The sequence below is a fragment of the Elephantulus edwardii genome, unplaced genomic scaffold (assembly GCF_000299155.1).
Source record: "Elephantulus edwardii isolate Elephantulus edwardi_28Jun2011 unplaced genomic scaffold, EleEdw1.0 scaffold00200, whole genome shotgun sequence".
Classification (NCBI taxonomy): Eukaryota; Metazoa; Chordata; class Mammalia; order Macroscelidea; family Macroscelididae; genus Elephantulus; species Elephantulus edwardii.
The window spans coordinates 3923474-3940444 of record NW_006399950.1 but is presented as its reverse complement, the minus strand read 5'-3'; the positions used below and the strand labels follow the sequence as shown (position 1 = coordinate 3940444).

The 16971-nt window shown below is 42.1% G+C and overlaps 1 protein-coding gene across 1 annotated transcript in view; it reads left to right on the top strand.

Moving 5' to 3' along the window:
- The window catches only part of CNTN4 (contactin 4), a 515944-nt gene that overhangs the window by 164444 nt on the left and 334529 nt on the right, over positions 1 to 16971 (top strand). Inside the window, exons 2-3 of the mRNA XM_006897086.1 lie at positions 283 to 409; positions 8181 to 8356. Coding sequence (XP_006897148.1) covers positions 283 to 409; positions 8181 to 8356 — 303 coding nt within the window. The remainder of the gene's footprint in view (positions 1 to 282; positions 410 to 8180; positions 8357 to 16971) is intronic.

Below are 16971 nucleotides of genomic sequence, written 5' to 3'. Positions count from 1 at the left end.
AAGGAACAAGAAATAGAAGAGAGGGAGTGCTATTCGGCTGGTCTGTATGTGGATGCTGTTAGTAAAAGAAGCCTTCAATATGACGTAAAAGAGCCTGTCTCTTCTTCGTAATAATAGGAAATGAATGATAGTCAATGGGAAATTTAATCCAGAGGTGAAACTCAATCTGTGATGTGTTATTGCTTCTTGGTCATTTATTTTTCTTATTTTGGTGCTGTTTCCTGTTGGTTTTCCTATTTGATAAACACTCTTCATTGTTGAATATTTCTCTTATTATTTCAGATGACCATACAATGCATGGCCCTGTTTTTGTTCAAGAGCCAAGTCATGTAATGTTCCCACTGGATTCTGAGGAGAAAAAAGTGAAGCTCAGCTGTGAAGTTAGAGGAGACCCAAAACCACACATCAGGTTTGTTGATTTAAAATCATGTGTATAGTCTTTTCATTATAGTCAACAAATACTTACGCAATAGTGTTATACAAAGAGCTTTTAGACAGAATAGAATGAGAATTATAAGGAGGTAGCTGTGTTCTTGAAAAGCTAAATATGCAGTTCCTGTTTCTGGGTATTTTTGGAAAGCTAAGTGTCTAATTTCTATTCATAGCAGTATTGAAAAATAAATGTTCTGATTTACCATCCTGTTGAAAGGCTTAAAAATTTCTAATAAAACCTTTTGTTAACTTGCCGTTTTAAAATGCATCAGCCAACTATAAGGGAAGAAACAAGACTCAAAGCTCAGCACTGAGTTAGGTTTGGGACTTGAAGAAAGAAACTGAAAACTAAGGATGGTTTGCATCATGCAGAACTACCTGAAGTGGTGCCTTGGAATTTGGGGGTTTGACTTCAGAGTAGCCGTACAAGAATTAGGCCCAAACAAGTGGCTAATCTAACCCAAGAACACCTTCCAGAAAAAATCCCTTGGACCCAAATGGTACTTCCTGCTATTTATGTGGAAGGGACTGAACTGTATTTCCTCAAAAGACTAAAAGAAACAAGAAAATGCCTTTCCCAGGCTTTGCTGTTGAATGGTTTTAATAGGAGATAAGACACAACTGAAGACAGAATTAGTGAAATTCAAAATAGAAGTGAGGGAATAATTTGAAGGGAGAGAGGGAGGACCCTAGGAATGAAAATGAGAGAGAGTGCAGGTGCATGGAGGAAAATAGTTTTCCAGAACTAATTAAAATATATCAAGCTACATATTGAGGAAGCTTGATAATTTCCAGGCATTATCAGTAAAAATAAAACCTCATCTATAATTATCATGATATAGTGGTAGGACATTAATTCAAAGAATAGGAGACAGAATATAGTATCAACACGATTAGAGAAATTAGCTGTCAAGTTTATATTTTGGAGAAATAATTGGTTTTCATGCAGAGAGAGACTGAAGTTTATCTCCAGCAGACTTTCACCAAAGGAAATGCTCAAAGATGTACTTTACACAGAGAAAAAGTGATCTCTGGTAAAGATCTGAGATACTAGAACATTTGGTATGTCAACAAACAAAAAGTCCTCCCTTTGGTCAGAGAGTTGATCCCAGCTCAAGGTGACCCCATCAACCCTTTTTTAAGGTAGACCTCATTCGTAAGTCCTCCCTGACTGTGATTTTTATGGAAGCTGGCTTCCAGGCCCTTTCTTTCGTGGTACTCTTGAGTGGATTTGAACCACTGATCTCTAGGTGAGCAGTTGGACAAGAAGCCATTTGCACATCTCAGGTATCAACAATTTGTCAAATAAGAAGGAAATGTTACTAATTCCAAATAAAAATTGATGGTACTAACCAAAAACATATGAAAAAGAATTTTTTCTTGTAAACTAGAAAAAGAGAAGTTCAAATTAAAAAGAAAAGAGAGTTAGAAAGATATTTGTTGGATTATCTATATGACTAAAAGTATAATCAGGCTCCTACTTTTCTGCATATACAAAAATCAACACTAGATAAACCACCTAAAAATGTACAATAATCAGAACAAAAAATCAAGAAAAAGTATTTATGACTTTGAAAGGGGGATTCCTAAATCAAAAAGAAAAATTACAAGTCGTAAAAGAAAATATTTAATTTCATTAATATTTAGGAACTCTTCAGAATATGCTAAGTAAGATTATAAACTTCAAACTGGGAGAAGATATTTTTAATATGTAATCTTTGGAAAACTGTTACTTATTCAGAATACTTAAAAGGTTCCCATAAACTTTTTAAAAACAAATAATCATTTAAAAACAAAGAAACATTAGCAAAAGACTTAAGTCGGCACTTGTAAGGAAAAGAGAAGAAAACCCCGTGTTCAAGAAACATGCCAAAATACCATCCATCTCATCGGAAAGAAGAAATGTTAGGATTAAACTGAAATGCCATTCTTTCAAGCTTGGAGCCGTGACAGAAATTTACTAAACTGACAATGTGAGTGGGAAAGATGTGGAACAAATAGAAGCCACGTACAGCCTTGGTAGGAAAGTGAAATGGATTGAAAGTCGTGAAAAGTAGTCACTGTAGAGAACTGGGTGTGCCCACGCCTTGTGATCCGGGATCTAGGGTGCTCCGTGAACGTCCAGAAATGGACAAAGGTATGTTCACAGAAACACAAGGAATAGTTAAAATTAATGGGTTTCGGTTGCCCCAACTGTTGTGGAGTCATAATTTTGAACAAACAAAGGAACTCAGAAGAATCCATAGAATAGAATCACATTTCTATAAAATAAAAAAAGTAGAATGGTGTTGTTTGAAGACACTAATATAATAATAATAATAATAATAATAAAATTATGCAGAAATTAAAGAAATTTAAAAAGTTAAAGATTATAATTACCCATTGTAAGCACAGGAAAAAGTAATTATATTCCTTGTTTAAAAAGAGACCTTCATTGCCTCATGATTCTTTACACCTTACATATACTTAGAAATATTATTTTCCTTAATTCTAATTGAATTAGACAAAACTAAATCTAATAACAATGTGACAGTATATGAGAACCAAAAGAATGTAAGACATGACACAGTCCAACAGAGGGAGCAGGGGAACATGACACAGTCCAACAGAGGGAGCAGGGGAGGTCAGCAGAGAGGAGGCGCCGAGGTGCAGTTGAAGTGGGGACGGGTCGTTATCAAACCTGCAGAGAGTAAATGACAGTGTGTACGAGTTAAAGGATGGTCATACCACTGGAATGGAAATGACATTAGATTTTCATTTCTGTGTTCAGTCATTGACTTACGGATCATAGCACCATTCCTCCAGCCATCCACATGTCTTTTCAAGTTGTGAACCCTCATGTTACACAGAGAGGGCCCTGGTTTACCTGGGGGAGGAATAGCAGAGCTTCCACCCAGATGTCAACCACAGTAGCTCAACCTTGAACTGTGACACATTAAGACTCGGAATATCCGTTCTTAAAGTATTGTACAAGTACAGGCTGCCAGGCCTCAGGCGAGGCTTAAGGAGTTCAGAGGTCAATGGGCTACATTTTCAATTCTTTGCTTGTATTAGGGGATGCATAGACATGACGGTTGTTGGCATGCTATGCTGTAACTGCTAGAGGAAGTCTGTGTTCTGGGTCATCCTGGAGGGAATAAAGCCATCTTCAGTGTGAGAAAGGCAGGCCTGTTGGTGCTGATTTCACCAAAAAGGAGATTTTACAGCTGAATCATGAGAACACATCATTTTTGCCATATGGATAAGGAAAGAAAGTGCATTCCAGAAAGTGTGATGAAGGGAAACTCTTGAACAGATCCTATGATTAGGGGGACACATGAACACGCAGTTTATCATCCACACCAGGTCCCTTTTGAGATAGAAAGGCCATGTCTAATAATTGTTCTAGGACAACAGGCTTGAACCCAGTCCTGGCCCAGACAACTGAGAGGAGTTAAGACTTTCTCCCTCTACTATGTTAAATGCAAGGCTAAAGCCACAATTCTAGAATGGTTTATGCCATAGAAAGGAATGCAAGTGACTAAGACTCCTCAGTCGGTGGATGAGAATGTAAAGGGCCCCAGCGCTCGCTGCGTGAGTTCCTACGTTAACCAGAGAGGAAGAAAAACTTGGCCACCGATGCTGGCACGTTGGTGCTCTGTTTGCCCCCAAATTGTGACACTGAGTTAACATTGCTCTGCAGTATTATGTTCCTAGACATAAGGGCTTGTGTGTTATTTAAAGGGAGCAGTGGAACAGAAACCTGTTGTTTTCAAGGAGGCCTCAGAGAGCTGAGAAGAAAAAGCCTGCGTCAGGTGCTCTGGCAGGTGGCTCATGTGCCCTTTGCACCTGTGCCAAGATTTCTGCCCTTCGAGCAGGTGGCACCTGGGACTCTTGAATGACCTCTGATTGAGAAGAGCCCCAGCGACAGTTGAGAGATCAGATCCTTTCCATGATGAGCATCTTTCCGTCTTTAGGTGGACTTGGTGGGGGAAGAAAGTAGGGGAGGTGCCAAGGTGAGCTCTCTGTGGGAATCCTCAGCGTCTGCTCTACAGACGCCACCATGACCTCTCGTCTTGGTGTTTATTCCCTCAGCTGGGCCTTCTCTTTTCATTTCTTCCTGCCCTTCAATTTTGAAAGAACTGACCCAGACCCAGAAAAAGGTTTTCAAGTTTTGACTCATGCCAGTCACTTTCTGTTGTCTGGAAGTTCCCTATCGGTGATTGGCATGACTTCCTGCACTTGGCATGCTTCTGCAGACGGAGGAATGTCCTCATTTCTGGCTGGAGGACCTTCGTCAGGAGCTGCACGTTCAACTGAGTTTGCAGACAGCAAATCCCAAGTCGAGAGTTCCTGCCCTTCCTTCTCTGCCAAGCTGGAGCACTCAGCAAAGAAAGGATTTTGTGGCTTCAGATCCCATAGACCTTTCTAGCAAGGCCAGCAGAATCAGACACTCAAGGGCTCCACAGTGCTGATGTGTATTGCACACAAGCCCTGCCCTGCTCCCTGGAGAGAGGCAAGCTGTGCTTCACAGGTAATCCAGCAATCAGTTTAGGAAACACATCAGATTGTCTTGGCCTCTGGGAAAATCCTACGTGCTCCAGTGAGTACCACTGCTCTGTTACTGATGCAGGCAGCCCCCCAAGTTACGAGACGGATCAATCCGGATGTGTGTATCTGACTTGGGTTTGTAGGTAAATTGGAACAGGTAAAACAGATATGTGCAGTTTTTATGTAGCTTTAGCTTTAACGTGGGGCGAGGAGGCTTGAACTGCCTGTGGAGCACTGAGGAGGAAGGATTTGTTAAGAGGAGTGCTTCATGCTGTCATCTCCAAGTGAGAGCAAATTTACATAACATTAAAAGGCAAGTAAGAGATGCCTGAGACGCCTAACCCAGGAACTTACTGGACTTAAAAGATCCCTCGAACACTGGAAATAGGCTGAGAGCTTTTTTCAAGAGTTTCAGTGTGCAGACAGATAAGGAATTCAGTGCAACCCACGTTCAGTTGGAACGAACAGTGACTGCTTTGCCATAAAGCTTGGTGTAGTGCTTTGTTCTAGGGACTCAGCTGTATGTCAAGGAAAGCACTTTACGTTCTAAATGCTCCTTCTTCCTTTGCTCTGTGTATGTAAAAGCAGACAATAAAGTAGATGAACTGACTGCAGAGCGTTTACCGAGCTGACAGGCAGCATGCAAAGTTCTCGTCATCCTCACCCCACTTTAACACAGCCACTCGTGGTCCTGTTCCCAAATTCCACACTCTGCTTGCAGCTCGCGTTAGATTGCAATTTCCTCTTTGAATTTTTAGATTTGTCCTATTAAATTGCCCCACGATCATTTGATGTGAGAGTTATGGCTGGGACGTGATCAGCTGACTCAGAAGCAGCTCTGGGGTGGACAGTCAGTGCTGGGGATTCATGTGTGGACAGAGCTCCGAGAATATAACCCTGCTGTTTGCTCTTTGTTGCTGATTACTTTCTTGTCGGTGTCAGAACACAGGGAGAATTACTGTCAGGCCTGGGGAAAATGTCAGGGTCTGACACCCACCTTCTCACCAGCAAGCACGTGGAGAGTGATTTCATCATCTGGCCCACCACCCACCCTCAGCTTTGAAACTCTTCCTTTTCAGGCAAGATCATAGCCATGATCAGAGGCTGCTTTGATGGGCTGGAATGCACCTGAAATTGTGTGTGCAACAGAGCCCAGAAAGATGGTGGCTAGCAAAGAAGTGAGAGATTTCTTGAGTTGATTTCAGTGAGGGTCTGCGATGGTAGAAGCACAGGGTCTGTGCGGCTCGAAGGCGAACACACACGACTGAGATCGGGCACTATCTGTAGGGAGTTTTGGGGGCATGCACAGTTGGGAATTTGACTATAAGCCAGAGGGTCGGAATCTCTGCAAACGTGTGGGTCAGGCAGCTTTTACCCTGCACACTGGCCATTCCCGCAGCTTCAGTCAAGGAGAAGACAACAGCAGACAACCACTCCTGGGTCATAAGGCACTTGATTTTTGTTGGAGAGACTTGACCTTGAACTGGTTACTACAGAGAAGACAGAAACTGCACGTGGAAGAGTAGGATGAGATCGGCAGGGATTGGAGGGGGTTTTGAGCTGTGTGTCACTAGAAATATCAAAGAAGGCTTCATGGGAAGGTGCAGTTATTATGAGTTGGGTAAGGAGTGGCATTGCCAACCCAAAGGCGGGTGACCTGAAGCCACCAGCTGCTCCTCTGGAGAAAGATGGGCAGTCTCCTCTCTCCCGATGTAAACCTGCTGGAGGGTCCACTGTGAGTGAGTTCCCGCAGTCTGCACACAACAGCAGCAGCAACAGAGAGAAAGCGAGCACATTCTGCTCTCGCCGAAACCATTTTTTTTAAATTTTGAAACTAGCTGACCTACATTTTTCCATTTCAATGATTTTCATCGTGCACACCCAACATGTTGCTCTGGGGATCAGTCCCCCTGAGGGATCAGTCCCCCTGAGACCTGTTCCGCTTTGAGCATCTTGCAAGCTTGTCCCAGGAATGGTGGTTGTCTGTGAAGAACACTGGCCGGGAATTGAACCGAGAACCCCTGCATGAGATGGACCGTCCTCCAGCCAAGCCAGCACCACGTCTGACACCCCACTGTAGGGCCCCGTGCTGTACCAGCAGAGCGTGCAGGGGAGTGTGTGCACACATCGAAGTGGTAAGCTTCCCTGTTTGAAGGAGAGAAGATGAACATCTCTAATTTTGTTCATTCTTTCTACTGCTTTGGATCGATTTCCTTGATACTGCAGCGTTGCCTTGTTTTCACCTCCCAGTGGGAATGTGGTGAAACTCCCCGTAATGCTGGTGCTTCTCTCCAGTTGCTGATATTCCGCGGCAGATTTGGGGGTTAAAACGTAAGATAGAAGCTTATTGAATTGTATTTGCTCGAGAGTTCATAAGCATTCGGATGACTTCTTGGAAGGCAATTTGGTTAAGAAAAGCTCTCCCCTCTGGAATCTTATTAGATATTAAAAAAAAATGTAAACCTGTTGCTGACTACGCTTTGCCGGTTGAAACGTGTGTGTTCTATGGAAACGAACTTACTGAACTCAGGACTGGAGTCAGATACACCTGTGACCCAAGTAAACAAATAAGAGGGAAGCAGAGTTTTATTTTGGGTTCTGTTACTTCATGGCCTAACCAGCAGATCACTGTGGTTTTTGACTGATGTTAGAGTATCGGTATAAGGAGGCATCAGAGTGGTCCGTGATTAGGACCAGTCTAGTCCCCGAGACAGTTCCAGATGAATAGAGCTTTTTTGATATGCATTCAACCAGTTTAGTCTTATTTAGAACCAAGTCAGAGGAACTCAGCTGCAATTCCCTTATATGTCCAGAAATAAGGTGGGTTCTGTCATCTGTTACCCATTTAAAAAACAACCATGAGCCAGCAGAGAGATGCCCTGAGGAGTCCTGGTAGGAGAAAGATATACATCGTACGGTGGGATGTTCAAGAGAAAGTGAAACAATTATACAAGCATCTACTATAGTCATAAAAGCAGTTATTGGAATTTTAATGCTTATGTGAAAAGATGGACTCTGTTCATAGACATTTATGATGTCACCACTACTGAGTATGTCTGTGCCTCTTTTTTCGCACTGTGGTGAAAAAAAAAAAACAAAACAAAGAAAGGCAGGAGTAATATTTCATGCTATTTATTATAGTTTTTATATCTTTTAGACAATTGAGAAGTATTGATTAATATTATAAAGCTTTATCCACTGTCGTCTTTATACTGTAGGTGGAAGTTAAACGGAACAGATGTTGACATTGGTATGGATTTCCGCTACAGTGTTGTTGAAGGCAGCTTGTTGATCAATAACCCCAATAAAACCCAAGATGCTGGAACGTACCAGTGCAGAGCGACCAACTCCTTCGGAACCATTGTGAGCAGGGAAGCCGAGCTTCGGTTTGCTTGTAAGTAGCAGTCATATCAGGGTGCAGATGTTAAGATTGCACCAGTGTGCCTTCCAGAGACTTCTTATAAACTGAACGCATTTTATGTGTCACATGATCTTCCTTACCCTTCTCATATTTTGTGTCTTTTTTTTGTTGGTTAAATTGTAATTCTGCATGAGAAGATGTCATGCTTCTGGTTTTATAGAGACTGAGATAGTCTGATTATGGTTATGTGATGCTTCAGTCATACATACATCTGCACACACTCAAATTCGCACACAAATTTGTTCGAGCCCTGGTACCACAGAGACTAAGCACAGGGTTGGTAACCAGGTCAGCAGTTCCAACTTACCAGCTGCTCTAAGGGAGAAACACCAGGCAGTCTTCTTCCATAAAATGAGAAAATACTAGAATCCCCATGGGGTGGTGGTCTCTGTCCGATAGACTTATCATAAAGCAGAATCAACTCCAAGGTACAGGACAACAACATACATTTATGTATACATTACAGAGTGACACATTCCAAAGGGAGTGTGTATAAAAGTATAGAGCTGCAAAGAACTTAACGGTCAATTATGCTGAGTGAATAAACTCCGTATCATAAGGACAAATACTGTGTAAGATCATTATTGTAAAAATAGAAGGATAACTAGTAAAACATGTATGGAAATCCAAGGCGGGCAGGCGTGGGATCAGAGGAGAGAGGATGAGTAGGAGTGAAAGTGCAGGGTTGCCCAGTTTGGTGGATGGGGAGGGGGAAGGAAATGGGAACGATCCAGGTGAAGAGACAGGGTAGAGATGGGCGAGGTCCAATAGTGATTAATTTTATAAAACATAATGCATGAGGTTGTATGAAATACAATATGAATGAGGAATAGTGTGAAGCATAAAGTATATGAGCTTTGTAGGGAGACCAATAAAAAAGAAAAAAAAATAAATGCTTAAACCTTAAAGCGCAAAGCTGGAGAAAGCTAGGATAGTAAATTGATTCTTTCTTTAATACTCTGCTTTTTCGGTTTGGGGTTGTTTTTGATTGGGTGGATGTTTTATGTATGTGTATATGTGTGTGTGGTTTGGGTTTGTATCTTGTTTTTGTTTTTGTTTTCATGGAACTGAAAAATGTTAAGCTACAGTAATAACAAAAAAATTTAAAAAACAAAATGTAAATGTCATCAACCTTCTATAATTTCATTTTGGAACTTTTTTAAAAATAACTCTCTCTTAAGTCTAATATTTAATAACAGTCCAAGAGCATGTGAAAGAAAGTAGAATTTAGAAATAGCAAGATTAAAAGAAAAAAAAAAGAGGCAAGAAAGCACTGGGTATTCATTTGAGTGCAGGCGCCTTTGAGGATTGATGATCAGCTACGTTTTTAAGGGTTTATGAATTTGCATATGATTATATGTTTACTTGCATAAAATCCCAAGTCATATAACAGTACATTAACACCAAAGGTTTCCATAATTGCAAAGTCTTCTGATAGTAACACTGTTGAATACTCTCATTAACAAAATCCTCTCTGCAACTTGGCATCCAATATACCTAATATCCAGTGCTTAATCTAGTATTACAATTTTAGGAATTGACAAAGAATTTTCTAGGTAATGTATCTATGTGGGAGTCCAGGATCGTGTCTCCTAACATTATCAGGTACACAGACTAGGAGGAGAATGTGTCTGGTTACATGCTATAGAACCAAACTGCTTATTTTTGTGATTTAATGTCATCTGATATCTACACTTACCTATTTCTTTATTCTTAGCAATGGCAGTTGCATCTTGCTTGATTAATTGTAGAAAATAATCAAGTTATAGACTCTTGGAATAAAAAAAAACCCTCAGAATTCAGTTAATCTAGTAGTTCTTGGACTTTTAGATTTTATTCTGTAAGAAATATTTAGTTACAACAACAAAAAAAATGGAGACTGATGAAGCTTTACTAAACTTTAATTATTCTAAGCCATGACATTTAAACACAAATTACTGCCTCTTAAAACTAGACAAAGCACAGCAATTTTCATAGACAAAAGACAGGCTCTCATATTTAAGGACTGCATCTGAAATAGAAAAGTTTAAGCAAAGGAAAAGCCCTCCCACTTTACTGAGGCGGGCTGCAGCTCCCTTACCTGCCCTGTGTCCTGCCACCCTCTGAAACCCTGGCTGCAGTCATTAGTTTGAAATATTTTGGTGATAGGAAGCTCATACTGTCATCACAAAGCTTGACTGCCCTAAGTTTGAAAAGACAAACAGACAGCTCAAAATCTCTGTCATGAAGTTGGTCCGAAACCCTAAGGTTGGTTCCGTCATTTTCACCCTTTCCTCTTACTGCGTGAAGCTGGTGGACGTTGGCAGCCACCGGGTGGCCCCCTCATGGCACCCACACCCCTGCATAATGGAGAGTCATACCTGGCTCATACCATCCTCAAGGTCTCCTGTGGACTGGACCGTTGCAATACTTGGGGTTCCGCTGGCTGACTTCCTAAAGAGTTGTAGGTTGTCCTTCCTAATCAGTCAGTCTGGAAGCTCTATGGATACTACTGCTCCAGACAGCACGCCAGCGTCCACTCACGGGTTCTGCCCAAGGTGCGGTGGCTGCGGCTCCAGCCAGGGTCTCCTGCAAGATTGTCCCCAGGATGCTGCTTAGATTTTATGCACGTAATAGAACAATCCCATGTGTTTCCTGTAATTCTTTTCTTTCCTGGGTTCTTAGTCCACAGTCCTCTTCATAACACACTTGATGGAGTATATTTACCCTTTAAAGTGACAGTTCGCTGAAATGCTTAGCATCTGGGAAATCTGCTGTCAAAGACTTTGCCAAGGTGCTGAGAAGCCTCCATGTAAAGACTAAGGAGTGCCCGAGTCCAGCCATGGTCATTGCAGTTACTTTCTGTGCATCAGAAATTGAACAATGATGACAGAAGAATCATCAATGCCCTAGAGTTGTAGTGTTGGAGAAGAGCACTGAGAACAGTAAAACTGCAGTGCTCTCTGAGGCAAGGAGGTGACACGCCATCTCACAGGTTGAGTGGAAGGGCCAGCGCTCTTAAAAGGACATCATGCCTGTAGGTGAAAGAGAGGACGACCTCAACATGAAGGATCAACATGATGACTGTTGCAGTGGACCTGAGTGTATTAGGGAAGGCGGGGACGGTGCAGGAGAGGGTAGGTTTCGGGTCCTTTGTTCATAGGGCTGCTGTGAGCTGTAGTTCACTGGATGGCACTTACCAACAGAGTATCTAGAAGTTGTGTGTTTTGTGCATGGGCCATGACCTTTGCAGAGGACACTGGGACCATTAGCATCAGTCCACATGAGCCTCTTCAATTGATGGGACTGACAGTGGTACCCACTTTGCTTTTTCAAAGTATCTACCTCATATTGTAAGCTTCTTTTTCTGAACATACGATTATCTAAAATCTGAGGATTGATTTTCCATGTATTTCTATTAATCTGAAGCTACAGACCATGTTATTTTATTAACCTAAATTCAGAATATCATATTTACCCTTTTAAGTTCACCTTCTGAACACTGACCCTTTGTTCTATCACAGTTGAAATTATTTTAAATCTTTTTCGTCTGACATATTGATTGGCCTCTTACATTTAGAGTCAGCAGAAAATCTGATAAGCGCGTCTCCATTCAAATAATTGACACAGCATGTTGACCACAGCAGAGAGGCCTGCTCCTGGAGAACTTCCACGGAAATGAGATCAGCTGTTACATCGATAGTCTCTGCAATTTCTCCTCCTACCAAGTACAGATTCACCCAAACAGATTAGAAATAATCCCTGATTCTACTACTTGCTCCTAACAAAGTAATTAGAACCTTGTCCAATGTCCTGCTGAGAGGAAGATGCGTTTTCCCTCCACCTTCCATTCCTACCTGGCCTCTTCTCCTCTCAGCCGGCTCCAAGCCATTTCTCACAGAACAGTCAGTGTAATCTCTTCAAAATGTAAATTAGATCATTGCACTTTCCTGCTTTATGCTTTCTACTGCACTTAGAATAAATCTCATATTCATTACCATGGTTTCATCTTAATTTCTCAGAAATGATAAACTATTTCTTTGGCTTTTTTTTTTTTTTTTTGCATCGGGACCTCTTATGTTTTCCTCCTGATAATTCACACAGCTGAAAAATTATGGTCCTAAGATCAAGGTGTCTGTCACCTCTTCCAGAAAGCTCCCAGATCACTCTGTCAGGACCCACTGCTGTCACAGTTGTGCCTCCACGGGGTTCCTGAGCAAATCCCAGGGGAGGAGGTTGCCCATCTGCTGCAGAGCTTCTGGTGGCTTCGAACTCCCAGAGAGGAATTTGCTTTGGTGTCAGCAGCGCAGCGCCTGATGGGCTGTGCCACCAGAGCACCCTGTCTAACGCAGCAGTTAGTACTGTTCTTTCTCCTCTATTTCCCAGGCCACACTCACTACGATCTAATGTAGCTGAATTGATTGTGTATGTTGTTGTTATGTGCCATCGAGTAGCTTGCAACTCATAGAAACCTCATGTACCAAGCCCTGGAGCCTGTCCTGTCCTGAGCCAGGCTCACTATTTCTGACACACCTACTCCCATTGCCCCAGATACTCTATCAATCCATCTCATCCACAGTCTTCCTCTTCTGCGCTGTCTCTCCACCCTCCCGATCATGATGTCCTCCTCCAAGGACCAGTCCCTCCTGGCCACGTGCCAATAATCCTAACCTCTAAGGAGAGACTTGCTTTCATCCTCTCCAAGACAGACTTGTTTGTTTTCTTGGCAGTCCATGGTATGGTCAAGACTCTTCTCCAGCACCACAACTCAAAGGCTTCTATTCTTCTTCTGTCATCCTTAGTCATTGTCCACCTCTCTGATGCATAGCAAGTAATTGAGAAGACCATGGCCTGGATTAGGTGCACCTTAGTCTCTAGACTGACATCGTTGCTGCTCAGCACTCTGAAGAGGTCCCTGACAGCAGATTATCCCAGTGCAATTTGTCTTTTGGTTTTCTGACTGCTGGTACCAAGAGTGTTGATTGTGTCACCGAGCAAGCTGTAATTGTTAACCCCCTGCCACAGATTCTTAGCGAAGCAAGCTGAGACTACCTTGTTCATCCTTGTATGTCTAGGGCCTGTAACAGTTTGGATGTAAGTATTAAGATGTCCCTTTATTAATTTCCTACTTAGTAATACAGGTAGGGAAAATACGTTTAAAATTCATCTGGGCATGATGTATTTGCATAGGCCTGTGTCTTTTTTATTCTTTTCCCTGAAGTTCAACTCCTCACTCATCAATTTATAATTTCTAGACTTCCATCCATCCTTTTTTAAATTAAAAAAATTACCTTTATTGAAAAATTATCTTGTATTTCTTTACAATAAAGTCCCTTCAGCTGTGTAAAGTGCAACAAGGCATGTCTAAAATGTTACTGCTGCTGCTGTTTGCTGTTGAATCATAGATGATTAATAGCAACCCTATGAATGAAAGACCTGAATACTTGTATAACTTTGATCATTTCTCCAAGTTCATACGGTTTCTAGAGGCAAGCTATTTCAGAAGTGGATGCCACTCCTGCTTCCAGTCTGTTTCACCTGGGAGCTCCACCACTGTCCACCATGAGTAACCACTATTGCATTTGACACATCAGTGTCACCGTGTTTAGCGTCACAGCAACCATGAGTTACCTCTGTATAGCAAATGCACAGACCAGTGCTATACCACTTAGAATTATGGAATGCTTCACAAATATGCTTGTCATCCTTGCATTACAAAGTAATTTATTTCTTTCACCCAAGGCTTTCCTAACCACTGAGAAAAATTGGTTTCCCCTTGACCACCTAATGCTCTGTAATATGGACATGAGAACATTTCTAGATGCAAAAGTCCTTTGACTTGTACCTTTTTAGAAGTGAAAAGAAAAAAATTAACCTAACTGAACTACCTGTTGTTATGATACAGTTAGTTCATGGCAGAACGAAGGGGCAGAGCCTGTCCCCCAATGAGACCTGGCTGTCACAATTTTCAAATCATGCCATGTATGTTTCTATCTTTTGATCCAGAGGGCAGTCCTATAAATAAACTTTGTGATTCCTATTTAATGAATTAGAAAAACTGATATTCTGAGAGGAGAACTGATTTGTGTTTTAAAAAAACTGCAGGAACCGAAGCCTTGTCACATCAGATGCTGCAGCCTTGCTTTTGTGGACAGAATTTCCCAGCCTCTTGTAGTTGATGTTCTGGAAAATAAGTTCAGTCACATGAATAGCAGTTCTTGTTCACCAGAGATGAGGCTTCTGAAACCAGTGCCCTCTTTCAGTCAGTGTTGTTGGGATAGAAGCACTTCTGTGAGGACACAGCCGGGCCTGGCCTCCCTTGCTTTGATGGCTCATGGACTTGTCCCTGGGCATGCACTGTTGTAATCTGGAGCATGCTTTGGTTTCGATGTCCCTGCAGAATTTCGCCATTAGCAATGTAGCTTTTCAGTTCCTATCATGTAACCTGCTTCTAATCCCAGGCTCCCTAGGCCTCATCCAGCATTTCCTTCTTCCACTTTGGGCTAGAAAACAAAATCTGCTCATCTCCTAGAGGGTCTACCCCAAGGCTGTGGTGGTGGAGTGGTTGCTGTTGGGCTGATCGCAAAAACATCAGGGGTTTGAAGGTACCGTTCAAAAGATGAGGCCCTATGTTCCAGTTAAGATTTCCAGCCTCTCAGACCCAAGGAGGGTTGCTCTGAGTTGAATCAGCAGTGGGTCCAGCACTTTGTAAACACTCAGTAGGTAGTTGTTGAGTAAATAATAAAAATTAAATTAATCCCCAAAGCTCATTGCTGCTGAGTCAATAGACACTTAACAGACCCTCCCCATCTGCAGTAGATCTATTGAGGTTACATGTCAGATGCTATGCTAAGCATTTTGGACTATTTTATTCTTAACACAAAACAAAGAAGGACCAGTATCATGTATCGTCTGGATGGCCAGTCTGAGCCTTAATGAACTTTCTCAACATTCCCCAAGGCTCAGAGGCTGGAGATGGAGTCACAGGGTCACCTGACTCCCTCGTCAACTCCTTGACTTCAGTTATTGACACCGATGAGGATCTCTCTGCCACAGCAAATAATCCCTCTGTGGTGGCCTAGTGAGAAGAAGTTACGCTACCAACCCAAAGGCAAGCAGTTCAAGTCTGCCAGCTGGTCCATAGGAGAAAGATGGGCAGACTCTTCCTGTGACATTTACAGCCTCTAAGAACCTTCTGGACAGTCAGCTATGAGTTGGTTCTAAGTCAGAACACAGCCCTTAACAATGAAAGTAACATTCAAAATTTGAGTCTAGTGATTATAACATGTAAGCCGTGTAGAGACACAAGCTTGGGATTTTTAAATGCACTTACAACCTTTAAGAGAGTACATCCATCATTAAAAATAGTTTGTTGTTGTTTTAATGTTTTAGTTACAGGCTATCTTGATGCCATCATAGTGCTGATTTACTGCTAACTTCTAAAAGCATAATGTTGTATACCCTAATTATGCATACATTTGTGGCTCTAATTTTAATATAATTGGTTTCAGGTTCCATAATGAGAATAATTAATAACAATATTTCTGCTCTAAAAGTTAAGATGCAGATTTCCAATTTATAGCAAGTAGGTTGTAAAACATTCTGAATATTGATATTTTATGATAACTAACTGCAGGTTGGTAAACTGTATGTCCCCATGCAGGCAATCACGTATTAGGATAGCTTTTCTGGTTCCCATATCACTCCCCCACCACATGTGAAAAGGTTCACTTTAACTACAGATTATTGTGAAAAGCTTCCAAGGGTATAATCTAATAACTCCAGATTTTATCCTGTCAGACCAATTGCTTCACGAACGTTGTCTCGGGCCTCCTTCTGGGAAGTTGAGCTGTTTATCGCTGTTCAGATCTTCAAAACCAAATACTTCAGCTATTAATCATACTCAGACATGAAGGGCATTATAATTCATATACTTAAATACCTGCAGCGTGCTTATGATAAGATGAAATCATTTAAATGCTGAGGTGACCTGCTTGCCATTGTCTGCCCGCGGTCATGTGGTCCAGTGGGGGAGCAATGTCCTGACCCTGTGACATCTCTTTGGGGACCTCCCATGAGGCTGAGAGTGGTGCTTTTGTGGAAGAAGTAGTGTTGTTGTTGTTAGTTTCCATCATTGATCCTGACTCCTACCCGCCCCACGTGCAGCGTAGAACTGCTCCCTGGAATTTTCCAGGCGGCGACTGAAGAGAAGCAGTCACCAGGACTGTCCTTCAGGCAGCCTTTCAGTGGGTTAGAACCATGATCCCTGAGGCTAGGACGTGAACCCTTAACCATTCACACCATCAGGAACAAGGCTGATAGCTGCACACTCCCTGCCTGAACTGAGGTGGTGGGCAAGTGCTGGGCTGGGAAAGTGAAGGGACAGACTCACTGAGAAACACCTACAAAGAAAGTGCTGGTGACCTGTTCAGGAAAGGCAGCAACTGTTGTGAACCCAAGGAGCTACCGCCTCTGCCCACGTAGGTAACTGCTTTCCATGCTGATGCTGTTTTTAATTAGTTACCAAATGGGGAAACCTGCAAATGGAAGAAAACAAAGGATTCTGTGCTGCGACCATGTCCTCAAACCCCCAGCATGTTGGCGTCCAC